The sequence below is a fragment of the Vidua chalybeata genome, chromosome 6, assembly GCF_026979565.1.
Source record: "Vidua chalybeata isolate OUT-0048 chromosome 6, bVidCha1 merged haplotype, whole genome shotgun sequence".
NCBI lineage: Eukaryota > Metazoa > Chordata > Aves > Passeriformes > Viduidae > Vidua > Vidua chalybeata.
The window spans coordinates 9,959,426-9,986,599 of NC_071535.1; the positions used below are offsets into that span (position 1 = coordinate 9,959,426).

The window sequence follows — 27,174 nt, forward strand, 5'->3', positions numbered from 1 at the left end:
TTAATTTGCATTATTATTTTAATCTATAAATACAAAATGTAATCCAGCATTCAAACAGTTCATCACACCCACCAGCTCTGTATGGAAGACCAAAGAGTAAATGATCTGAAAACTTAATTAATAAGGCTGGTTGAGGATTTTACTAAGTGTGCATTATTAATGTAATTTGGAGACAGAAATCCTGCCAAAAGCAATCTTTCTGTCATTCAGCTGCAGAAAAACAATACACCATAATGGAAATAAACCACCAAACAACTGGAACCTCATCCACACCACTTACAAAGAGGTGCTCAGATAATATTAGCCAGCTGTTCAGTTAATTTTCACAGTGGATTCATTAACTATGCAAGTGGTTGTTCTATTAGAACATGACTGTATGGATCTAGGTTCAAATTTCTACTACAAACTGATGAGGACAATATACCAATTTAAATTAAATCCAACAATTACTACACTTCTTTGACCTCTGTGTAGTCAAAATGATTTGCAGATGCCAGCCTGGAATGGAGTAAGAGGTTGTGTGTTGCCAATAATCCTCTGCAACACTATTCCATGGAAACACTGATTCTATGAACAGTTGTGCTGGCAACCCTATAATCTTGGAACTTTCTTATCTAAAATGGAGGAAGTAGGCACTTGCACATTCTTCAGAGCAACACAGACACTAGAGAAGTTAAAAAAATAGTGTCCAGTGGTGCTAGGAAAAAAAATAAAAACATAAACCTGGGAAAGTAATTCAGGAAAAAAGGAGGAAAAAATCCAACTTATTTGTAATTTGTCCATTGTTTGTTTTGCTTTCTTGTGAGAGATCTTAATTCTGTACATTCCAGTGAATGGCTATTCGCTATTCATTTATCTTCTTTCTGACAGCAAGTGGAGCACCATTCCAGAGTTCCAACATTCCCTTGATGCTGCTCTGCTTAATGCCTGTGTGCTATTTAAACAAAGCATATTCCAACCAAATCTAACTATATATGGAATTCCCTGACAAGTAAAACTTTGGATGCCATACAAAAAAGAGCCATGAAAACAGAATACACACAAACTCCACTCCAGACTGCACAAACTGGGCATGTACTACACCAGGCTCTTGGTGGCAAAGGTCAGGTACCCAGTGTGCCCAACCACCTCCCTCAGTGGCACACCACTCTTGAACTGCACAGTCCCTTGCTGCAGATTAGCACACAGGCTGTCTTGATGTGATGGGTTGCTGCTGTCAAAGCCAGTGCTAGAATTATCCTCAGCTGCTTTTCCAAGGTCAGGGATTTGCAAGCTAACTGTCCTTACATTGTACACTCGGAGCAGAATTTCCAAGGTGTTAATCTCTGTAAAACCATATTCTTCCATCGCTAGGCAGGTTCTTTGAACTTGTTCAATGCAGGGGGAGAAAGAGCAGATGCGGCCACCTGCAAAATAAGACAGGTAGTGGAAAAGAGGGCAAAAGCCAAAATGAAGCGCTTTTAATATTTTTTCAAATTCTCCCAGATTCCCACAGAATTACAATTATACAGACAAAGTGAAAACATTCTTCAAGAAAATCTTCACATGGTAACTTTGTTGGTTTAAAGTGTCAATACAGACATCTCCACAGGATGCTTCAGACCCTTTAAAAACGACAACAGCAACTTCGTTCATCTCCCACATCCAATGTTGCCCTCGACATTTGTTCACAGCAAAATTGTTAAAATTGATCCCTTCAGAGCAGCGACTCTTTTGGAATCACTCTCCACTGTTCTGGACTGAGGCACCAAACTGCAGCTGGCACGTACACAAAGCCAGAAGTCATTCTCCACACACTGCGCAGCGCTGGAGCCCCAGCGCGCGTGCACGCGCCCCTGACAAAAGCGGCTGTGTTTAGCTGAGGACGATGGTATGCGTGGACAGAATAAAGGGAGCTCTCCAGGCCATAGATGGAGTGCTGTTAAGGCTTTACCCTTTTAGTCAAGCTCACTAGTATGTCTCCTGAGCATTGAAGTTTACTGGATATCACATTGTGCAGGCTTACAGTAGATGTTGTAAAACTCTAGGACAGGACTTTTAGTTATAAACTAACACTTGTCTCCTTGTCTATGCACAGTTCTGATTTTTGATTTTTAATACAGACTATTAATAGGCCCCCTACACCTTTTTAAGTGCTACAATGTCACCTTAACAGCTGAGAATAGAATGATTCAGATTTACTCTGAAAAGCCACAGCCAAATCAGATCAAAGAATTATAAGGACACTGTCTACCATAAGGCCAGGGCATGTGCTTTCACCCAGGACACAGTGTCCCCCAAGGCAACTGTCCTTCCTGAAAAGCTTTTGTGCAGGAGGAAGGAACACTGGGCAATGCAGCTTCAGCTATTGTTTCATTTATAACAATTAGATGAAAATGCCTGCTGTCCTGATTTGCATTCCCCCCCAGTCCTCTCCTGGGCTCCAGTCAAACCTTCCAATACCAGTCATCTAAGTAGTTAAAGAACCTGTGTAAGCCAGAGCAAAGCATCCTGCTAAAAATAGAGGCAATGCTGGGACTACATGAAGCCTGCTTTATCTCAAACTCCCCTTTTTTTTTATCTTTTTCATTTCTAAAGTCAGATCTCTAAAAAAAGAAAGCATCAGGTCTGAAAGCGTCACTGTAGCACTCTAGTTACTGTGCAGCAATGATGTGCTGCGTACTGCCTGGGGAAGAACACTTTCCACAACCATTAATCCACCATACGCTAAGTAGGATTTAATTTTAGTTCTCAAACAGTGTCTCCACACCAAGGGGTTCTTATCATGAATCTTCAGAATAAAGTACCCTGGACAAATAATTCCCTGGAGTGACAATTAAAACCCAAATCTAATAATCACCTGCAAAACTAATGCCGGTATGTGTCTTTATGAACCAAGTCTGTTGATGCTGATTTAATTGCACGCCCAGTCCATTAACTCCCATGAAATTAGATTTTTATGTTCATTAAGATGGCCAGCACTACAAAATGTTCCTGAATCTGACAGCTAATCTTTTCTGCCCAAAGAACTTACACACTCTTCCATGGTTGCAGATGCAAAACAGAAAAGCTCAGGAAAAAAATTCTGTTACATAATAAGAAAGCTACTATGATGCACACATGTTACAAAGAAAGAATTTATATTCTTATTGTGTAGGGAACTGAACAAATGTCTGACTTAACTAAATGTCAGTTCACAATAACTCTTTGTCTGCAAAGCAAGAATCTGAGAGACCAGAGACTACTACTTCATTCAGGCTTTTTGGTTTTGAGGTTTTATATTGCAATAAAAAAAGCAAAATATATTTACATTTACAGTAAGCCTGTTCTTATTTATTCTGACTCTAAGGGCTTGAAGATACGTTTAGGCTTTTGAATTCACACGCTCTGGATTTACAGTCAGAAACTCAAAGCCTGCACACAGCTGTTGCCATACAAGCTGCAAAGCCACCTACGGTTCTTGTCAAGCCTTCAATTAAAGGCAGAGCACCCTTCCTCTTGCCTGGGGCTGGTCAGCTGAGCACAGCACGTCAACACCAAACTTGGTGAAGATTTATCAGACTGCCTCCTCACAACTGCTGGGGGAAGTAGGGTTACAGAAAACAGGCTTTCAAGCCGTTTGGTAAGAAAGAAAGCTCTTGCTTGCAGTAGCAAATATCCAGAAGGCAAGCACAAAAAATAATGTTACTTCCTGCACTGCTGGAAGTTTCTCAGGGTGTGACAGATAAGAAAACAGTGAACTGATGGTATTCCATCTACCTGAGACCATCCAATGGGTTTTAATAGTTCTGTCAATTTTGTTTTCCCCTTTCATGCCTATAGTTCTCCTTATTTTTATACATCCCTCCCAAATAAATATACCTACAAAGGGCTTAGAAGCAAATCCATCAAGCATCTGTCCTTACAGATCCCAACAAGTGGGAGAGGAGTCCCCTCTGCTTTTTCCTGTACCATCAGGCAGGCCAGATCTGACTTGCAGTTACAGGCTGGAATTACGTGATTAAGCAGATATTAGAAGCGAAGATTGGAAAGCTACAATTAGCAGAAGGCTGGAAGACAAAAACGAAATTGCGGTTCCAGACTGTGAGAGGCTGTCTAAAATAGAAATATTTGGGAAGTTTCAATTCCTATGATGTGTTTAGACCAGCAAAAAAGAAGTAGAAAACCAGCACTCAGAAGGACATGCTCATCTGTCCCAGGAGCAGAGACACTGTCATATTTAACAGAGCAGATGCTTCTGAATTCTGCACACTGTGGGCTGCCCTCTGTACCCGTCTGGATTACCAGCTAGGCAACACCCCTTGTCACAATCACCAAACAGATAGAAATCTAGATTTCAGCATTCACAGTTCTCAGACTCTTTGAGAGCCCTCTTGTCTTTTAGACACCAAGAGGCTTCTAGGGCTTCAAGGACTTGAATACGCATTGCTTTGTCTTGCAATGCCAAGTGAATGAAGACATGAATCCCTCCCTCTCCTCCCTGGGGCACATTGCTCTGTCTGTGGATCACAAAGGGATGGACTAGACTAGAGTGCAGTGAAAACATCTAAATGGAAACTTTTTTGTACTAATTGGGTTTGTATTCTTTCAGAGCTCTCCTTTTAGGAAAGCTACCGTTCCTAAATTTGGTTAATGAGATCTGTGTGTCATCATAAATTGATATAGTAATTAAGAGAGATTAATCCTGTTCACATTGGGAAGCTGTGTGAGCTTTTTGATCTCAAGACCTGTCTAAAAATGTGTTTATTCATGTATAATGCATTTGACAAGTGCTACAGTTGAGAAGAGAATAATGAGACTGTATGCAAGACTCAAGTTTTTTTCTACCTTCAGTTTTACAGGGAGTGAGTTAGTTTGAGGCATTAATGGAGAGGTTAAATGTCCAGAATCCATAGCCACTATGTGGAACAAGCCCACATAGTCCTGGCAGTCACTGTAACCAGCAACAGGGTCGAGAGGACATGAAAACAGAAGTACAATTCAGACTGGAATGATTAGAAAAGTGAGCTTAAGGGAAGAGGGAAGTAGATTTTCATCCACACAGTACTGTACATTTCAACAGACTGTATCTAATTGGTAATTGAGGGACCCACTGTTGCATCTCTACAAGAAGCCAGTACCTCAAAATTTGCCAGAATGTTCCTGTGCAACTCTAACAAACAATTTTGTTTGTGGTTTGTCTGAGCAAGGACTAACATCTCTACCAGTTCTGTTTAGATATTAAGAGCATTAGGTTTCAAGTGTGGAAAATCTCAGTGCTTCAATTGACAAGAACTCCAGTGGGTGCTTATGATACAGAAAACATATCCAGGAAATATGCTCTTTCTTTTGTAGGTTATTGTATGTGTTACAAGTGCTCTGACAGGTTCTTTCATCATTCCAGTATTATTCAGATGATGCACATGTAGTGCAGCACCATTAAGTTTTAGGGAAAAGGGCCAGTAATTTTAGAATAATTCTGTGACATAAAGAATACAGCACAACATTTTTACCTCTGGCAAAAGAACACAGCTTGGGTTTTGGGACTTCAATGCATTGTCCTAATTGGAAGATTACATTACAAAGATCTCAAGGAAGAAAAAAAAAAACACACATGCATTATCATTGTGTAGGGGTGAGGCAGGAGAGTCACTGAACAGCATAATTGTGGCATTTACTCTGTGCTAGTAGGACACTAAAAATATTGTCTCTGCAAAAGGGGACAGAATGTCCTTTAAGTGCGTGTGCTCGTGGGCGATTTGATGTAGCTTCCCTGACAAGTGAAATTAGAGGATTTGGCTGTTGCAAGAAATTAAAGGATGTTTCTTGATTCAGAAAAGAGAATTTTCTCCAAATCACTTGCCAGCTCATTAATAGAAGTTTGATGTGATTTTCTGCAAATGTGACCTTAACCTCTGCACTTGTAGGTGCATCATTCAAAAGGAATTTATTCCTGCTCATTATTATGGGCTGGTAACAAGGAAATCAAAGAATCAGTTGGTGCCATACTGGGGAAGAAAACCTAACAACTTTCCTTAGGGATCCTTTCATCCCAAACTATTTCCTTCAAACAGCGTAAAAGCCAGTAGCTTTGGTTGGCCTTCCACAGTGAGGATTTTGATGCAGGAATCCTTCTGCTTGACTCTCTACGTGTGAAAGAATCACTTGTACTTCAGGCAGGCCCACTGTGTGCACCTGACCTACCAAGCCCTGGCAGACCCAAGCTAGGGATGAATTAATAGTCCAAGTACTTCACATGGTGAGGGACAGAAGCTGCACCTCAAAGCCACACCTGGGCGGTTTAAAACTGGGACCATGAATAACCTCTGGAGCTGAAAAAAATAGTTAGTGAGGCTTCCTACATGGACATGGAAGTGCAGAGGCCCAAAGAGGGAGATGTTCAAAGTGAACTTTACCTGCAGAGTTTTGGGGGCGAATTGACAGCACCATGTTACCTGATTCAGTTGTTTCCAAGGATCACAATTTGATAACTCAAAATTTAGAGGTTTTACAATGCTCCAGAGGGAATGGAAAATCTGAATGTAAGAGTAAAATCTTTAAAGAAAGAAAGGAAATAAAAGAGAGCTGGTTTTAACAATTTTGTGACTCAGACTGTTAAACACCACAAGGAGCAACTTAAAATACAAGAGGCTAATCCACCCTAATACATGGCTGTAATTTTCCATCCCCCTACCTGAAAATTTTAAATCTGTATGAAAATTATTGTACCAGTGGGTTTCTCCCTCATCTTCCACAGCTTTGGAAGAAATAGACAGTATTTATGAGAGTAGAGTAGGTGGGTGCAGAATTATATTCAAAGCACTACAGTATTCAGCTGTGAAATGACTGTGAGTCAAAGTTTCAGGGCATTTAAGAACTGTAGAATATTGAGGATATTTTTGTTACCTCACAATCTTCTCATTTTCCTAATTTTTAGAAGTTTAGCCTTAAGGGGTTAATGTCAACTTTGCAAAAACCACCAAGGTCAAATATTGGGAACAGCAGCTATGACAATAGAAAAGCATTAATCAGCAGATGCTGCAGAAGAAAAACAGTGCAGGTCTGGAAATGAAAGGAAGTTCTGCAGTGCAGCAGTGCCTCAGAGATGCTACAAGCGGCTTTTCTGCTGGAAGTGTGACTGGTGACATCAGCACAAAAGGATGCAGCTGAGATGCAAACCTGAACGTCGGCAGAGAGCATCACCAGAGAACAAAAACCTTCTAGTCACAAATGTACTGTGCCATTTTCTTCATTCAGCTCTTCAGAGGCTGGCAGTGCTTTAAATGGGAGGTCAAACTGCTCTAAGTAGGGTATTTACAGCATCCTGCAAGGCATAACGTGAGTGATAATTGCACTCTGTAAAGAGGATCATTAACACTCAGCCTCGTAGGAAAGGCAACTATTCAGGACCTTGAGCTGAAGTGGAAGAGAAAACACTGATCTGATGTTTTGATCTGAGGTTTTGTTAGGGTTGAGAACTCTCCCATATTGTCTCAGCTGAACTCTCTATTGCGAGTATTGAGGTTTTAAGGAAGAGAGTAGCTAATGCTATATATTGAATTTGCTTAGTTCTCATTTAATTCAAAATACATTAAGACTTTAGGGACTAAATTACCAGTATCTGGCAGTACAGCTGTGATATTTGCATGGCACATCACAACAAAACCCACAGTGTGAATGGTTCAAATGTGACCCTGTCCAGATTTGAGAGAGAGGGCGTGGACAGAAAAGAGTGGAACTCATTTCCTGCAGTGATGCTTCATCACTACACAAACCCTGGAACGGGGTTCAGTAACAGCAGAATGTGCACAGGCTGTACTGCAGAAGAGGTTTAGCTCTTTGAAAACCAAACAAAGGAGCACTGCTAAATTATCTGCCTGTGGTAGGGAAAGGGAAGCAGTCACAGATAACCTTCTGCCATATTTTATATTTAACAGCAGTAGGAAAACCACAACAAAACTACCCGCACGAGTCAGGATAAAACAGGAAAGTGTGTAAGTTTTTACATATTACTACTACAATCAATTATATTTTATATGAAAACCGGTTTTTGTTTATATGCAAAATAGCAAAATTTTAAAAATGCACCCAGTTAGTCAGGTACAAAGTTGCCCAAAAGAGGAGCCTTAGACCAGTACCAGATCTCAGACATGGGAGACTGGTTGCAGCAAAAACTGCAGCAAGGATCAGCAACTTCCTCTTTTGAGTGGTTCATAAAGTGAATGATGCCACTTCAAAAACATAAAAATGTGGGATTTTGAAGTATTATTTATATTGCCTTAGCAGATGTAACCTTGTAGCATAGCACAGAAAAGCATAGCCAGATGGTATGGCCGGTTTGGGACTATATTACATTTTCTAGGATTTCAAATGCTGGAGTGAGACAAGGATTCAAAACTTGGAACTGTTCAAGCAGCCCTGCTTAGTATTCTAAGCATGCACCACTTAAATAATTCAAATTGGACTGCGCAATGCAGCGCCTTCTAAGCTGGGAAGTCAGCTGAGTGTTGTGCTCACTAGATTAGATAATTTGAGCATGGGAAGGGCATTGTACAGTGCAGTGATTTTCTTTCCCCCCAGGACACACTGGAAAGCTGCTACAAATTGAGCTGTAACCATTGCAGGTACAGAGTGATAACAAGGCTCACTCTATTTAGTCACTTTTTAAAGAAAGTGTGTTACGTGGGTATCACAAAGCTTTCTAGAAAATTTTCAGTAGTAGCTGAGGTAGCCTAACAGTGGGGCTGGTCCTGACTCAGCAAGGCAGTGCACATTCAGTGACCTTTAAGAACGAGCTTCAATCTTGTGATTTCAGGAAGACTTAGGAATTCACTTGAAGTCCAGCCTGTGATTACATATTTTAACAAAGAACTGGGCCTTGGCACATAATCAAGTTTTTTTAGACTCATGTCCCAGCATGGACACTGTTCAGCACTCCTTGCTCTCTTTATTAGAGAATTCACTTTTGTAGATGGAAGTAATTTGCCAAAAGTGAATTCAGATCCACAGAATTATGAAATTAATTAAAACTTATTCGAGGATAAAAGAATTATTTATTCAATTAAGCTTATTTTTTGATAGGGAAAAGAAGGATACTAAAGTGATGAAATCTGTGCAAAATCTCAAGATCAGTTCTCACTTGCTGTCACAATCCCAGAGTATCTGGCATAAGCTAGAACATCCTTTATGTTCCATTCCCACTGCATCCAATGGCAAACTTCTCACTAGCTCCAACCACAAAGATTTAGGACATAAACTGGCAAGCATATTTCAGTGTAACCACATTTCTTTTAACATTACCATTGGGGTGCTCTGTTAAATGGGTACAAATCTGCAATGATTGATGTGAACTGTGGCTGAACACCTTTTATACAAACACCTTTCCACTGAATTGCCAAAGAAATTTGCTTTCAGCATTTATTGTTACTTCTGCTTCCCACACACCTCATATCTTGCAAAATGCACTTGAGAATGGTTCAAAGGAGTTTTTATAAACTGCTCATGCTAATTGTAGCAGCTCTCACGGGCCTGCAGGAAAAAATTGTTCTTCTCCTTTCAAATCTTCCACTGTAAATTGAAGATGCCTTTTGAAGGTTTTATAGCCTTGGAAATGCCTGGAGACTGATATTTGAGAAGAGTGATCACACAAGGGAAGGGAGCAGATCTAGTGTATGGCTCAAAGGCAGAAATATGTGCACTGTGCTTTCTGAACAGAAAGAGAAAAATCCAGTTACCTTCAGCTTTTAATGCTGACTTGGCATGTCCTATGGCTTCCCATGGAGATGGAATATCTAGGAACACAGCATCTGCAATGTTTGAGACCCCAAAGCCATTTTTGCAGACATCCTGGTTGGTCACAGTGACCAGGTGCTCCACCCCGTGCTCCCGAAACTCCTCCCGCGCCTTCTCAGCCCTTTGCTGGTGGAACTCCACTGTGTACAGGTGCCCGGTGGGAGCCACTGTCCGGATGAGAGCATGGGAGAGGGACCCACTGCCTGTACCTAGGAAAGACAAACAAGTCATGAAATTGAGTTTGTCAGAGCCAAACATCAGAACCAAAGCCTTCTCCATTCATCTTCCTGCTTGGAACACTTGTTCAAAACTCAAATGAGCACAAACCACTGGCTCAGCTCCTGAAAGAGAAAAGTCCTTCCTTCACAAGGAGGGAGGGACTAGGTGTCCTAGGAAACAGTCTTCCGGGTCCTCAAAGCATTCATTAAAAAATCTGGCAAACCCAGGATCTGTCCTATCTCCCTGGAGTAGGAAACTAATGCCAAGGGTCAGCTATAGCTCTAACAACTGCCACTAGAGAACCTGAGGAAGTAAACGTAACAGGAAAAATTCAGCAAAATTAACTGAGGTTTTTTTCAAAGTGTCAGACTCTTCTAGGGTGAAAAGAGATTAAGGCAAATTTTAACGGATTTTCAAAACCTCACACTTCACTAAACAAAGAAAAGATGTTGGCATGGGTCCGTGCTTGAAAATCCTATTAATATCCATGCAAACAAATGGCCTTCAGGATACAGTTTGCTTTGCACAGATCTCTTAAGAGACATCCTCAACTCCCACTGGAATTATCCCTTGGCTCCTTGCAGCCACACTGATCAAACATCTGTTTTCACAGGTCACTTACACACATACACGCCTACACAAACTTAACTTAGTCTAACAAAATCTATCACAAAACTGTAGGTAACTACAATTACCACATACAAACAGGGACTGACAAGACAAAGATTTTTTTTCCCTTGTTTTAGTTTGATAATTTAGGAAACTTACTTTAAATGATCCATTGGCATATTAAATAGATGGATGACTAATAACAAAGATTTTCACTTAAGAAAACACCCATATACCAATTCCCATTGCAAATTAGTCACTCAAGTGGCATTTAATGGAGTAATCCCCCAAATTCAAAACCGCACAGCAACCCCAAATTCTCTGTGTTTATTGATTCATAATTCTGTGCTTGTAACACATTTCTCCTGTAGAAATAAAATCTATTTCTAGTTATTTTCAATGGCTGTTCAGCCTGAGGCAAGTTCTTTCAGCTAGCATAAATCTTAAAAAACTTATAAAGGACAGAATCTGAAGTACAGCAGCTCAGAAACAAGTAGAAAGGAAATTAATTAGGGGGCACAGGGGCTGGTACAGCCGCTTAATTGGTGCAGTACTTTCCATAATCATAGAGGAAGTCTGAGTTCACTGGCAGATCCCAGGTTCTTGCCCTCTAGTCACGTAAGGGGAGGAACACTGCTGTGGCACTGTATTTAATCCAACAGCTCTGAAAGGGGAGACATTCAGACTGTAAACAGAGCTCAGGGCCCATGTTTGCCACCGGATCAAGCGGCTGCACCGCGGAATCCGCACTGCTCCTCTGCTTCCCTCTGAGAGGGCTCTGACCCCAGCAGGCAGACTGGCACCCCGCCGCAGCTTCAGCAGGGCAGATTAGAGAGGGAGGGAGAGAGGCCCTACAGATTTTAGCAAAAACTGCCCTGTCACAGCACTTAAAGGATCTAAATGTCAAAGTGAACTTTTCCCTGGTCAAAGGAGTAACAGTAGCACAGCAGCCATGTGGTTGTGAAAACTGAATTATGTATGTACATAACAAAGAAATAATATTCCATTGATATGTTTTTAATGACAAAAGCAGGGAACTATTGCTCCCAGATGCTAAAGAATGAAATTCTGCCTTTGCATTTCATGCCAAAAGGGAGGATTACACAACTGAGAACTACTGTAAAACGAGGGAATTTTATTATTTTACCTCTCAAATGTGTAGTGCTGCACACTTTCTGCATCTCTCTCTGCTAATCTAAAGGAGTGAACAAGCCTGGGCTGTAAGCAGAAGAGCGAGGCAGCTTGTGCATGTATCCAGTTTCCTTGTTCATATTCTTTTACATTTTTAATCACTTTCCTTTTAAATCTGCTCTTAAAAACACCACAGAAGATACCATTTGTCTCCTCCATAGGAAAACCCATTAAGATTTTTTTGGCTTCTTTTCTAAAACTCTTCTTTTATTCACAAACACTCCAAGCCAAACCCTGAACTAAAACCAAGATGTTAGAAGTCACCACTTGCAGGTGTATTACAGACAGAGCTTTTGTTAAACAAGGTTGCCAGGAATTATTTATTGTTGACTGGCTACCACAAACATCAGAACAATACATATGTATCACATTTTAACATATCAAATTCTGTCACATTAATATTATTAATAAGAGTATTTCTGAAGATGCTGCCTGCCTTCTCTGTGACAACACTCTCAAAGCTGCAGGAAACAAGGAACAAGATGGTTATGAATCACCCACTGTTGTAAAATCTCTCCTAGAAAATATATTCTGAACCCAGACATGTGACATGATGATGACCCTTAACTCTCATGTGCCCAATAGATCAGCACATTTGATGTGATCCATTAATATGAGTCTGGCATGAGTCCATACCTGCCACAAGCCCTAAAGCCCAATCAGCACTGTCTGCACAAGGCAGGGGTTTAACCCTCTGTTTTTGTGATGTTGTAGAAGGGGCAATTAATGTTTATATTCACCTTTTTTCCTGCAAATCTGCAATATTCGACATTTTTGTCCTCCTGCAACCATCTCAATTTCTCTTTGTCCTTATTTCAAAATCACTTCTGATAAAGAGCAAAATATGACTCTAGGAGTCTTAGGCACCAGTTTGGAGCAAGTTCTAGTCAGATACAGGTTTCCTTGGGAAATGAAAGGTATCCTTAGCATGATACAGAATCAGTCAGGACAGCAGCAAAACCCAAGGAGTACTACTGCAGACATACTAGAATGCTACCAAACCAGAAATAACGTACCTGAATTACCTGTATACAAATGAACCAAAACCTGCATACTCAAAAATTAATATTTTATATCAGAAGAGGCAAGATCAGACCTGGAAGAATTTCAGTGGGTTTTCTTTCTCATAGAGGTGCAGTGAAATGTCTGTGTTCCTGATATGACCTAGAAAGCAGAAGGTAAGACAACTAGAACAACTAATTTATAATTTTTACAGCAGGATGCTCCCTTTCTGACAACCTGCACAATAAATAGCCTTAGAAACTGTTTGCTCTCTACCACAGGACAATGCCCACTTGACTACCATGTTTTAATGAATGGACTCTACAGAAGAGAAGTAAAACAACAATAATTCAAACTGTACTGAAGACAACCTTAACAGCACAGCTGCTGCTTTAGAGCTCACTTAGGTGAGCACTTATGTCATTGGTAATTTTCACTTGGAAAATGTGATGCTCTTTTACATTGACTGTTCTGTGATCTCAAACATCTTAGTCAAAAAGCAGACATCTGCATTGCAGGCATTTAATGAGACACCACAGGGACCCCAATATGCCACACTCAAAGCTCAACATCTGAGGAGGCAGCACTGTGCAGGGGATCAGCACAGTGTAACCCAGGAATGGGCTCCACTTCAGTCCAAAGGCAGGAATTAAGCTCCTGTGTTACACCCACGATTTAGGTGGCTAATGGCCTTGCACACTGATGCAGTATCCTTTCCTTCTTCTTGGGCTCAGGCACATGACATTCTCCTTCTCTGATATATATAAGCTCTTAGGGGAGTGTTTTTGCCCCTCTCCCAAAACAAGCAGAACACTGCAGTTTTAGGATTTCTGTCCTAACAAGCGGACATCTATATAAAACACTCTAGCTCAGCACCTACTGATATTTCCTTCTGATTTGCAGACAAGAAAGTATTTATCAGACAAACTTCTCAACTGCCCTGACCTCCAACAGATCTGTTCTTCTCACTCTCTGCTTATTCAAGTGATAGGTTTTCCACAGAGCCTCTACACACCTCAGCCATCTTGAAACAATGACCATGTTAAAATAAATTCTCACCTTCTCAAAAGTTGCAGTGGACAGTAACAGTGAGCTGTTAAAAAATAAAGCATGTTATTTCAGCACAGAATACTGCCAAGACTGAGTGTCACCACGGCATTGAGCACAGCGCTTAACTGATATAGGATACAAAGTACATTTTACACTGCTTTCTGTTAGTCTGGTTTCCTTATTGCAAAGGATATTTGTCTCATCTCCTGGAATCCTACCCAAGCCATAAATATAAGTGACCTGATTCTGTGTTCCACTACATTTTCTCTTTGCAGGCTATTGCTTGGCTTGTCTTCCCTAGAAGTTTCTCATCGTGGTGCTTCTTTTTAAAAAAGGAATTACAAATTGTCATTTAGGATTTATAGATGTGTACAGCTGTGTGTAAGCAAAAGCATTTTGGAATAAAGCTGAATAAGCTCTTAAGCGCATAAAAAGGTTCATATTGCATGGAAACAGGAATAAAAGAAAACTGTGTAAAGTGTTATTTAATACTGGGTCTCTAAAATATCTAGTAACATTTTAGGAGAACTTAAGCTTCTGATGCAAAATTTGGGTACCTAAGATATTCTGAAATGTGTAAATACAATAAAACAATGACAGTGTTGCTCTATTTGTCTCCTAGCTACACCACTTAGTCCTAACAAATAGTAAGATAGGTCATGAATCAGCCATGAGAACGGAAGGAGCCTTAAAATCAAGGGAAAATTAATCTTGAGACAGAGCTAACAACTCCACAGCTAAAATCTGTCAAGAAACACTGAACAGACAGACTGCTCACTCTACATGACAAGTTTGTGTAATGACTTGTATAATGAATACATGAAAAGATATTAAGCATTTGATGGAAATTAACTCAAATATCTTCCTGGGAAGATAGTCAAGGGTCCAAATCATGGTAACAGAGGTAAGACACAGGAGGAGCAGGACAGAGAGAAGGAAGAGAGGGAGGGACAGAATTTCAAGGAATTGGACAGATGGATGAAAGAGAAAACACCTAATCAAAAAAGTTCACTTTGCAGTCAAGAAGTTCCCATGACAGAAAATTAGCTTATCTGCCTATCTGTCATGGACACCATGCTGAAGCAGGCATTTTAATTTTAGGCAACAGGCTGGAGGTCAGAGAGGACCACTGCTCACTAACCAGACTGAGAAGCTGAGTGAAGGATAATAGGGAGGTTTTCAAGGCTGGCACTGCCTACAAAATAATATGAAGAATTAATTTTTCTTTAGAGATTCAAGTGAAGAAATACATTTTCCTTATAGATTCAAAGGTCTGAATTTTTTAGGAAGGAATCTTCTACAGAATGGACATAATATGGTTAACAACAGGGTTAGGTTCAGAGCTGCACGAGAAGTGTACTTGGTGGTCAGGTGAAATTACAAGATCAAAGTGAGTCCAGAAAGTCTGGAAACAAGTGCTTTAGGGTATGAACAGCATTCCTCATCAGCTCTGCGACAGCCACAAGTCTGAATACATTACAGTGATGCCTCACATGGTCAGAGGTTTGGTCCATAGAATCATCACAAACTCACAGAATGTTTTGGGCTTTAAGATGTTTAAAGATTCTTTAGTTCCAACACACCTGTCTGGGGCAGAGACACCTTTCCACCAGACCAGGTTGCTCAAAACCCATCCAGTCTGGGCTTCAACACCTCCAGGGATGGGGTATCCACAGCTTTTCTGGGCAGGGTGCCAGGGCTTCAGCACCTTCACAGTAACGGGTTTCCTCCTAACATATCTTTCAGTTTAAACCTATTACCCCTTGTCCTGTCACCCAATGCCCTTGTAAAATTCCCTCTCCCCAGCTCTCTTGCAGCTCCTTTAGGTAATGGAAGGTGCTATAAGATCTCACTGGAGCCTCCTCTTCTCCAGGCTGAACAAGTCCAGCTCCCTCAGCCTGTCTCCATAGGGAAAGTGCCCAGTCTCCTGCTCATCTTCATGGCCTCCTTTGGACTTGCTCCAATAGATCCACATCTTTTCTACTGCCCCTTTGTTGGGGGCCCAGCACCAGTTCAGTGCTTTGGTGTGGCAAGAGAACGTTGTGGTTTATGACATTTCTACTGATGAGGCCTTCCTAATACTTCAAGAGGTGCTATACAAAGATCAGGTTTTCTAATTCTTCTCTCACTCTAACCTGAACAGCAGCTAAGAGGCACATAAGGGAGACATTATAAAACACAGACATAATTAGTTTGGGCACATTCCAGAATCAAATTAACTTTGATCTGTACTTTACACTAAAAACAGAGGTGCAAACAATTTAGGTGTACTTTTAACACAAAAATAATAACGACATGAGCAGTGTTTGTCAAAAAGTCTACAAGCACTTCAGAAGAGTCATAAGCATAGAGGTGACTTGCTGGGACTCCACAATAAACTCTTAATCATTTATTAAGTATCCATTAATCATTAAGTCCTCATTAATGTTTTAGGTGTGTACTCTTTAACAAAATCTATGCCTAGGCTGTGAGTTTGAAAATTTCATAATTGTTTTTGAGAAGCTCTAGCATAAGGCTCGGTGGCAGCTCCTATTAGTCCCTCTCTGAGAAACCATGAGAACCCAGAACACTGCTCTCAGCCTTCAGAAATCCAGTCCCTCAGCTCAGAAACCCAGTGCTGTGTAGCAATGAATAGGGTTTAGCAATTTTTAATTTGGGATTTAGCTGAAGGGAAACAAAAAATCCAATTAATGTTTTTCTCACGAGCCTGATTTTGTGAATGCTGAAGGATCACTGGGATGGTGGTTAAAGTACTTTTGACTAAATTACATTTTGTCTAAATACTACGCTCCATCGAAGCCAAAATATTTCTGAGATTTATCAGATTAAATGAGATTTCACATGCTGTACTATCAAGACAGCCACTCATTTACATCTCACCATGGAGAGAGGACAGTAAAAAAAGCCTTCATGTGTGGAGACTGGAAAGAAGGGGATTTTGCTTGGAAAAAATATTTGAAAGGTTTCATATTGGTTCCAGTATAGTATTAAAAATAAATGTGAACCCTTCAAAATCAGTTGTCAAATGGAATTATCCTAGAGAGAGCCTCGCCTGGGAAGTTGACGATTTGGAGAGTGGGGTGAGACAAAAGAGAAAGATTTATCCTTTTCATTTATCTAGGCATTGCTGCACATGCAATAAACACAAATGGGATTCTTAGAGTTACCTGACAAGAATGAAACTTTCATACTATTGGGCCACTCACAGCAGATATTTAAACAGCTATTTTGAGTATCAAAATTTTGGAAAGATAGGGCTGTTAAAAACTGTATCCAAGTGCAGAATTTCTTAGAGTAGGGACCAATATTTTAAAAATATATTAGCTCTAGTAACAGTGCTAAGAGTTTTAAAACTCAACATACCTTTATAAATTAGAAATTAGCAGAAGACAGAAAAAGGATCATATTCCTACACCTCTGTCATGAAACATCAGGTAGATGCAGAGTCTCCTCATAGCCTCCTCAACAGAGTATGCCTGGGTCATTTTAATTATGCATGTGCTGCTGACAAGCTTGCTCTTTATGTGTTTATTAAAGATGATTAAACATAGTAAAAACTGTATTAATATGTTTGTTTGTATATTTTAGGACAAATCACAACTAATCAATTTAAACTATATAATTAAAGTGACATGAAATGAATCCCTCTGGTTATTCTACTCCATTTTTATAATCACATGCAGAAAATCATTTATATTCACAGCACTTCAACATGACACAGAGGGTATTTCCTCTTACTTTTTCAATCATTTCTTCTCACAGTTGAGGAGACCAATACAAAATTCTGCTAGCTTACAATGGCTAAATACAGGACACATTTCTACAGTTGAGTTAGTAAGACAAGAGGAAAAGAGCCCAGCATTTTTTACAGAGCCTGCTTTGCCAGTCCATACAGCAACTGTACATCTAAGTTCAAACAATAAAAAAGACAGACCTTTGTGCTAATTAATGTTTAAAATACACCTAAACTCGGCACCAGCAGGAAGCAGATTCAAGTTTTACTATACCAGATTTCCTGTCTTGTTTCTACTATCACCATTGGGCTGGCTCTGTCTAGCCCACACAAGGCTAATCTAGAGCTAATGATTTTGGATCACCAAACACATCGAATTTAGGATGGCACCAAAGCAGGCTACATCACCACACTGGAGGCTCCAGTTGTCAATACCTGTCAAGTTTTTAATTCAAAGTAAATCTGCACTAAAGTGTCTTGCTTCAAGGTTAGCCAGATGGATTTATCATAGTATTCTTTCTTCTTTCCTTTCTTTTTGAACAGTGAACCTTGCAAGCAATACAAGCATAACTATAGCTGTAAAACTGTTCACTTTGCCTGGAAAGCTGAAGTTGCAATATATTGTCAGTACAAGCATTAAAAGGAACCTGGGGACAATTTCCCCTTAGCAAAAAGGTTTGATTTGTGGCTATGACTTTTGACTCACAACATTTTTGGAAATCAAGTGTTTCCATTTCTTAGCTGTTTAGATAAGCAACAGATTAAACATTTTCATCCTCTCTAGGGACCTTTGACATTATTGAAAATATTTTATATAGAGCTCTGTACATTTCACTAGTCTGAATGAGACAGGACATGGAAGAATTCCAATCTCTTCCCCCTGCCCCCCAAATAATTTGTTGTTTATTTTTCCCATCCTGTCTAAACATAGCAGGGAGGGGAAGAGCTAATGAATACAGAAACTTCCCATGACAAAACTAAAAATGTCTGATCGTCCAACAAACCAAATGACAAACTCACAGGACCCTGCTATTTTCACAGTACCAGAGGCTTTAGCACAGGGCTTTGCCTGCTTCGAGTGCTGCTGTACAGCAACGAGCCAAACACACTGCCCGGTCCTTAACGGGTGGAACTGGGTGTAGAGATAAGTGCTGCCTCAGTTGTGTTGGAAAGTGGTCATTATGCCTGAAAAGCTGCCCAAAATTATGCATGAGTGGGAACAGGAAATGGTAAATGTAAGAAAGCACAGTGCATCACAGTCCTATCATGCTGATCCTTTGCCATATCTACGCTTGAGAGGGAGGTGTATGAAACTGCTTCAAAAAATGCTCACAGCCAGAAAGACAAGAGCAAACTACTTCAGTTGCTATCTCTCCAAACTACAGAGATTCACTCAAATCAAGCAAGCCTCATACTGCCTGTAGTAATAAAGTTATGAAGACATTATTATAAACTCTATGTAACCAAGAAAAGATTTATATCCATTTTCACTCCTTACTTCCAAATTAAGCAAAATCATGAAAGCTGTAATAAGTTAAACCAAGTTTAGAAATAAAACACAGCCCTGGTGATGAACACATCATCCATTGTATTTCATCAGTGATTTTGCATGAGGTTGTGGTGCTACAAGTAGATCACACCTGGGAAGAAGAATGAAATTTATGTACTTACATGGTACCATATATAAATACTGCCAATTTATTTCTCTTGTTAGTTCAACACCCTATCACCAGAGTCTCTTTCACCAGGTTATCTCAACTACATCCTCTGAAACTGCAAATTCAAAGCCTGAATCTTGATTTAAATCATGTATTTACAAACATTTTTAAGTACTTAACAACAGTTATAGAAAAGGGAAATGAAGATGTTTACATATTTGGCCTAAGAAGATGAATTAACCAAACACATGCTCGGAGGTATACCCACATAAATGAGTCTGCACACCAAGGCAGCACCAATTTTTGAAGAAACAGCAGTTGATAACATGCGCACAATACAGAATTCTTCAACATATGGGCAGAGAAAATTATATCATAGTGGAAAATGCAACTTTTTGCAAAATTTAAAGAAAACCCTGTTTTTTCATCAAAGTGTTGGAGTTAGTTGCTAACAAAGGATTTCAACATAGTAATTATTACCTGATTCACATACTATGGAGCCTGGCTTCAGTTCCAACATCATGGTGATTATGGAGATATCAGTGGAATACAGAATTTGCGTCCTGTGTGGGAGATTCATGGTCCACAGTTCTGGAGTTGGATGAAGAATGAACACCCATCCTCCTTTACTGCAGGTCACTTTGGAGCCATACTTCTTGCCTATGAGGTCTGTGGAATGCCTGATGACCCCATACTTAGTCTGTGTTACAGAGCCATGCTGCACTTTCACAGGAAACATGGACTCGTGGCCCAGGAACACAATAGCCGTGTCACCATCCTTTATCGTATCTCCATATTCAACAAAACTCATGGTGATAAGCTTGTAGTTGGCTGATGATTGTCACCTAGAGAAAAATAAATATGTCAGGAGAGTTTCACAGGACCACAGTGGAGCTGAACCTACAGATATAAAACCAAGTAATTTTATTTTCTCCAATACAGAACAAAACCACACTGTGCAAATAAGATGCTAGCAAGAGAGCTCCAGGAAGTTCAGGGAGCTGCTCTCCACTGTACTCTTGATCCAATTGCAATCAATGGAAGAATCCCACAGATTTGAAAATAACACATGTTTTTCTTTATGATACATTTTAAAGAAAAATCGGGAAATACATTATAATTTATTCAGCCTGCTCCAAAATGCTACTGCATTTGGAGTAGCATTTCCACACCCTGTTCAATTACAGTTCCTGAGCACTCAGAGCATGTTATTAACTTTTATTCCCATCTTCTTGCTTTTTTTTTGATGATTTATAACATAAAGACATTGTGCTACTTGCCTGGACCTCAATCACCAGCTATTAGGACCACTAACAAAAGTATACTTGAATGTTTTCCAAATGAACATTTAGAGATAGGCTAAGGGCATAAACTTGACTAACTACAAAAGAAAAGAATATTGTGGCCTTTAATTTGCCATTGGGGGTGCAAAGTAATTGTCTGGGAAGTGATCTCTGCTCTAGCTAAATGTAAACAACCACTTGCAAGCTAATGCCAACAGTCGAATCACTTCAGCCCCATGGTCTCAGAGCTGCTTTAGAGAATTACAATTAAATTTTGATGGCTTTGAGAAGACAATCTAGAAATCAGAAGGCGGCTTACAATAAAACCTGACATTGCCTTTCAAATAAAGCAGCTAACTGTCTAAGCTGCAGGTTGATCAGTTCATGCAAGAACTGTTTAATGAAATAAGAGGGATTCCAAACTTAGAAATTAAAGCCTATGACAGAAGGCTTTGAAAGTCAGATTTCTGGTACACCATCCCTGGCAGAATAAAAAGCAGTGTTACTTTTAGTTTCAGAATAATTACTGAATTCCAGCACTTTTGTGTTGAATGTTTAGGAGTTTGGTCCTGCTTCATCATTTCAATTAAAAACCTTCAGTTCTCAAAGTGTAGTCTGGTGTCCTTAGACTGGTTCCTGCCTGGAACTCCATGTAGCTCAATTTGCTGTTTAAACAGTTAGATTTATAATTTTTCCACTGCAGTCACTGAGGTTGATAAACAGATGTGCTTGTGGCTGAAACTTCCAAAGCTTACAACATGCTTATTGCATAAGGTGTTCAGATGCCAAGGCAGAAGAGGCTTGTCTGAACATCTGGTGAAATAGTAAGAAGGGCATCCCATGAATTCAGAAATGTATACATAAAGGACTTTGTGAGATAGAACAAATGTTGTCTTTTATAGCTTGCACCCTATGATTATGTCCATGTCTTAATCTTTCATAAATGACACTTAAGAGTTCTCATTCCAGATACTTTTAATGCAGTGCAGTTTTCAGCTCTCACAAGTGTCATCTGAAAGGACCTTGAATGGAATCAGTTTCTTTCACAGTATTTACTGCAGCAACACCCAAGAATCCTGTAGCAAGCCTGCAGGAACACTGAGCGAACTCCTCTCCCTTTGATTACACCAACTGGCTCCCAGCTTCCTTGCCTTCCTTCGAGCCACTACACTTACCACAGCTAATAGTCACAGCAGTGAATCAGAATCAAGGCTAGAAGGGATCTTTAAGATCATCAAGTCCAGCAAGTCCATTTGTATCAGTGCATGCTGACATCCCAAGCGACACATCTCCTAGGCTCAGACCTCACCTGCCACATTATATTCATACATTTGGGGTGGTAAAATTGGCATCTGTGAGGAATTTTGGAAGTTTCTTTGCCTCGCCCCCTTGTCAAGGAGCACAGTGAGCTACCACCACTTCCAGTATTCCCCCCTGCCTGGCAGTGCAGAGGCTCCCGCACTGTTACATTTCCCCCCGGGCAGCAGGCAGGGATTGCTGCAGCAGCGCTGTCACCACACGGTGTGGGGGGAATGGCGGTGGGGGGATGGCAGTGGCGGGAAACTGAGGCGGGGCCCCCTGACACGGGGTCAGGACTTATCTCTGGGTTTCCCATGACTGCAGCGACCTAAACCCAACGCCCCAGGCGATCCCTCGCAGCCTCACAAATAAAACCACTAACTACCATGATTCTGTGTTCCCTTCAATCATACCCCAGGCACACATCTCTCTTCCCTGACCAGCTCCCACAGGGACCTGGCAGGCTGCCCCTTCTCCCTCCTGAAGCCTGGCTGCTTGGCACGGTGGCAGGGGAACCTCCCGCAGACGAGGCAGGCACAGCCCCCTCCCCGCCCAGACACACGCAAGCTGGGGAGTCGCTCCGTGCCCCCGCTCAGAGGTGACCCCGGTGCCAGGGCTCCCCTCAGCCCCTTTCCGTAGCCCGAGGGCGGTAATGCGGCTCCTGCACCCCAGCAGCGCATCGGCCCGTGCCGGCGGACCCGGGAACCTCAACTGCGGGCAGGTGAGAAGCACGGACTGGAACGGGAAGGGCTGAGAGGCGGCATTCGCCTGCGGGAGAGCAGCGTTAACCCGTAACAGCCCCGGGCGGCCGCTCCGCGGGGGAAGAACGCCCTCACCCCAGCACCCCGCATTCCCGCGGGGATGGTTCTCCCCGTGCCCCAAGCCCTTTACCTCCCCAAGCCCGGCCCGGCCCGGCCCGGCTCTCCTCACACGCGGAGCCGCCCAGCGCCTCTTTCCGCCTCGGTCGCAGGCTGCTGACGCTCCCGCCGCCTCCGCCCACGCCAGCCCTGCCTGCAGCCGGGGAGTCGCCGCGGCTTGTGCCCGACGCGATGAGACCCAGCTCCTGCAGCCCTCCTGAGGTGCCCGTTTCTCTCAGCCCGTCATGCCTACACCTCCATCAAGGCTGCCGTTCCCCTGAGCCCGTCATGCCCACAGTCCCATCGAAGCATCCACCCCCCTGAGCACACCCATCCCCTCAGCCCCTTCGAGGCGCCTGTCCCCCGCAGTCCCCTGCTGACCGCCCCGGCCCCGTCTTCTCAGTGCTCCTTGCTGGGTCCTGAGGAGTGGGGACGGTCACTGACCACCCTCAGCAGCCCCCCAGGCACCCCGGCTGCCTCGGGCAGCTGCCCTGTTCTGTGAAGTTTGAAGCGTCCCAGTGGGTCACTAAAAAAGCTGCAATGGGGACTGATAGCCCCAGTGGGAACTCGGCGTTCATCACCTGTTGAACGTGTAGGGTGTCTCGAGGGCCACCGCCAGCAGGGCTGAAGCCCCTTCCCCAGGGAACGACTTTGCCATTGGCAGACCTCGGCCTTGCCTCCATGGCCCCCACGCACACAGTTTCCAGAAAATTCTGCATGCCCTTCCCCCAGGGCAGCCTCAGGGAAAGGCAGCTCCAGGCCAATCAGGCTCTTCACAGGGATTTCATAAGGCTGCAGGAGAAACCACACTGTGGGCTCAGAAGCAGCAGAATTGTTATCTAACCCCCTAACAGCATGGTACTAACTCCTACTTCTGTCTCGTGTTTAGGATTGAAGTGATGTGGAGAGCCCTGCCTGCCCTGGTGGTACGGGGGCTGTAGTCAGGAGGCAAGGTGGAGCAAAGGAGGAGAATATTTCCTCATCTTCTGCTCACAACAAGCCCAGGCCACCTGGCATGGGAGCGGTATGGGCATAGCAGGGAGCATGTGAATCACCTTGGACGTGCAGGTAGTGTTCCCAGCTAAATCAGATAACCCTCTGTACTGCGTGGCATTCACCAGTAACCTGTAATACACAATAATGGAGAAAAAGTCATCCTTTCACAATCATAAACCCAGTAACGGAGAGCTGTTTAGATGATGATCTGTGATTTTTTAAATTAATGTGGTTCCACCAAGAACAAGGGATTTTTTTCCCACTACCTTCGGTGAGAACATATTTTTGTTATGGTGTTGACCTGCCCATAACATAATTGCAGTAGTCTTTGTTAGTTATGAAACTCGTCTCCATCTAATCTAAACATAATGTATGCAGTTTCAGAGGTTTCTTAAACTGCAAACTCCTACTCAGCTGTTTTTCTGACTGGCAATCATGGCTCTAGTGTGCCTTTATATTTGCACCCACTTTGTTTAATTTTCTGTCATTTTTAGTGTCATTGGTTATATTTGTCATTGTTTATGTTCTCATGTCCTTTCTTTCCCATGATGGGCTGCTGTTTAGATCACTGTGGGGCTGACTGTGTGCAAGATTGAGACACTCAGCAACTCCTCATTTCCATAGGTACTCAGCTTACTGGAAACAATCAGTAATTTTCAACAGCCTACCTAAGCAGTGAGAAAAAATGCACCAAGGATAATAAGTAAGCAAATACATTTTAAGTGATAAATGGGAAGAGAAATTTCATTTGACAAGTTAAGCAGATGGAGCTACGGCCAATTTCTGCAATCTACTGGTACATGAGTGTTATGCTTAATTTTCAAGTGGTGTTTAGTTGTAGATTAGGAACTGGAAACAATTCAGTTGTTCACAGCAAACCACTTTCTCTTGCTGCTTCCTAATTTGGAATATTGTTCTGTGTTTCCAAGATGATATTTATCCCCTAATTCTTCAGGTTTGTATTATGTTCACACAAGTAATTTCAGAAGACACATTCACTAGCTAACACCCATCTCCTCTTGCACTTGCACACCACACAACATTTATAATTAAGCCTCTTAGGAAGTTAGCTGCATGGCCCTTGATTAACTTCCCTTAATTCTTCATTGTTAAAGCTCAGTGCAAAGATCTCTGGAGTAATCAGGCCACCTTTCCAACTGGAAATGTAGCATATAAATCAGTATTCACTAGGATACCATCCCAGCATGGAAAGTGAGTATTGGTGCCTTTATCACAGTCTAACAGGCTGTACAGGCTTATCCAAAGCCAGTGTTTCCCAGCAGATGAGGCAGATAAAGGGGGTGACCAGAGGCTGTTGACACAGGGCACAGCATCTGTAATTAAGTCACTAGGGAAGCTGGCACAGAATGCTGTGACAAAGATAGGATCCAATTTACACACAGCTTTCAGCAAATCTTAAAATGCTGTCTGAGTAAAACCCAGCCCCTCCTGACTTACTGCGTGCTAGAAATTTGTCAAATAGTGGTGAGAAGAGGGGCGTACAGGGTGCACTGTTTGTCAAACATGTAAATTGGATATATTTTAGTGATTTTATGTTCCTGACTCTCCTTCCATGTCACCCAAGTTCTGTGAAGAAGAGGTGTGTGTTTGTGTTGGAAGTGCTGTAATGTTTGGCACACTGGGACTTCTACCTGCTCACCATGACTGGTATTCCCTGGTCTGCAAGACTGGGAGAAAAAGAGCATATGCAATGAAACGGATCCTTGGATTTTGGATCTTGAGGTGACCTTGACTCCACAACTCTCCTGAACAATTAAACTACAGAACAGTTGATTGCTTCTTTGTTTGTGTGGCAGTAGATTATGGAATAAGATAAAAGGAGCCCTCAGAACCTACCCTGATTGGTTTTTTTTTCTTTTTGTAGAGAACACCACCACAAAAATATGCCATAATGTAAGAAAATGGTTTTAGTATATTTCTATTTCAAATTAAGAATAAAATATTAGTGTTTTACATAAAAAAAATCCACATCAGAATTATGTTTGCAGCTGAGGCAAGCCAGTAATATTACATTTATATTGTAATTTACTGAGGACTCTAGGTACAACTTTACACTTATTTAATACTTGTATAGCCATGCATTATTTGCAATTCACACTATTCTGAAGCATGAGCATTGTGTGAAACTATTAGTGTGTAGGGGAAGACTTTGTGAGGTTAAAAGTGCAGAGGAGACCAAGAGAGAGGATTTGTTCTTTGATCCGGAAGCTAAGAGACTGGACTTGCACAGATGCCGAGCCCTTGGCTTCTCCTGGAGATCTGTATACTCAGCATCTCAGTCTACCAGACCTGGAATAACTCGGAAATCTGGATGGCAGCCAAACATAGCACATTTTTATTTGAAGCAGTCTAGGCTTTTTATTTTGCAATGATTTCCTCTATATGTATGTTATTATTTTTAAGTCCTATGCAGTTCTGTAAGGTGCACGTGCTTCTTGTTGTTGGGGTGAGGGTACTGGTCATGGTGCTGAAAGGGCTGTGATGGGGAGAGAGTTTCAGGTGATGTCTCCTGACATTAACAGCTCATGTCAAGGAAAGCAACTTGAACTCAGATCTGCACTCTCATGGGTAAGTACACTTTCTTTGGACAGGAGGATAAACAGGGGTTCTGCTGTGAGAAACATGCCAGAGAAAGATAAAGATACTATTATGTAAAGGTGAAAGTCAAATCAAGATACTCATTCACATTGTTAAAATATTGTAATTTCTGCAAACAGCAGAATTCTCAGCTGCATCTTAGCTTTGGGACAAACCTGCTTATTCCTACAAAAAGACCAGTGGAAGTCACTATTTTCGTGAATTTCAGGTGAGCTTTAGATGGGTCAGATCCCAGAGTTCCTGTGCCTGTCTTTAGCAGGAAATCACCCTCTCTCCAATAAAAGCTGAAGATTTTTTTTTTTTTTTTTTTTTGGCACACGACAAGAGCAGAGGATTCACTGTGATTTACACAATCACCCTACTTCCTTTCAAAATGAACTGTAAAACGAGCCCACGGTTTCGCAGGTGCTGGAGGCGAGGTGCAGGTCCTCCCTCTGCAGAACCAGGCTGCCGGGGGCTGGGCGCCACATCCGCAGCCGCCTCAGGGCTTTCTGCCAGCTCGGGGCACTCGCCACTCGCCAGGCTCACAGCACGGCCAGCCCGCACACTACGTAACTCTCACTCTGGGATGATGCATTATCAGACCCGTGTTTGAACCCTCGACCAAGGTGTTGGCAAAGGTGTGAAGCCTGTAACCAGTGACATTGGTGTGCGGCGGCACGCCTTGGCCGGTGGCACACGAGATGGATTCCTGCCCTCACGCTCGCAGTAACGGGCGGCGCTGGGGCCGCCTCAGCGCCGCGGGAGCGGCCCGGGGGGTCCCGCCACCCCCAACCGACCTCCCCGACGCCGAGCAAAATGGCGGCGAGCGCGGGCCCGGCCGGCGGCGCAACGCCCGCCCCGCCCGCCGCTGCGCGGCCCAATGGAATGAATGGGCTATAAATAACGGCCAATGGGGCGCGGGCTTG

At 42.1% G+C, this 27,174-nt stretch overlaps 1 protein-coding gene and 1 long non-coding RNA gene across 8 annotated transcripts; one reads left to right on the top strand and one right to left on the bottom strand.

Annotated features, from left to right (window-relative positions):
• TRMT61A (tRNA methyltransferase 61A) lies at window positions 1–27,088 on the bottom strand. 6 transcript variants are annotated; one of them, XM_053945188.1, is made up of 5 exons: window positions 26,823–27,088; window positions 23,707–23,776; window positions 19,693–20,057; window positions 9,693–9,959; window positions 1–1,406 (listed from the first exon to the last, which is right to left on the bottom strand). In XM_053945188.1, the coding sequence occupies exons 3-5, from the start codon at window positions 20,021–20,023 to the stop codon at window positions 1,078–1,080; spliced, it is 927 nt and encodes a 308-aa protein (XP_053801163.1). In that variant the 5' UTR covers window positions 20,024–20,057; window positions 23,707–23,776; window positions 26,823–27,088; the 3' UTR covers window positions 1–1,077. The 6 variants fall into 6 exon arrangements, with proteins under 6 accessions (XP_053801163.1, XP_053801160.1, XP_053801162.1 ...); XM_053945185.1 differs by having other exon boundaries at window positions 26,422–27,088; XM_053945187.1 differs by lacking the exon at window positions 26,823–27,088 and having other exon boundaries at window positions 23,707–24,183.
• Window positions 22,112–25,550, top strand: LOC128789339 (uncharacterized). 2 transcript variants are annotated; one of them, XR_008431384.1, is made up of 4 exons: window positions 22,112–22,515; window positions 22,765–22,873; window positions 23,541–23,719; window positions 24,272–25,550. It is a non-coding gene; the product is annotated as an uncharacterized LOC128789339 (long non-coding RNA). The 2 variants fall into 2 exon arrangements; XR_008431383.1 differs by lacking the exon at window positions 22,112–22,515 and having other exon boundaries at window positions 22,786–22,873; window positions 24,272–24,350; window positions 25,233–25,550.
• Window positions 27,089–27,174: the final 86 nt, after the last annotated feature.

What these genes read in the sequence shown, in the direction of transcription:
- TRMT61A (XM_053945188.1), bottom strand. Translation starts at nt 20,023, where the DNA reads ATGAGTTTTGTTGAATATGGAGATACGATAAAGGATGGTGACACGGCT. An exon ending in CTCCATAGTATGTGAATCAG is followed by an intron (nt 9,960 to 19,692) that starts GTAATAATTACT and finishes TGTCTTTCCTAG; the next exon opens with GTACAGGCAGTGGGTCCCTC. An exon ending in GTCAGCATTAAAAGCTGAAG is followed by an intron (nt 1,407 to 9,692) that starts GTAACTGGATTT and finishes CTTATTTTGCAG; the next exon opens with GTGGCCGCATCTGCTCTTTC.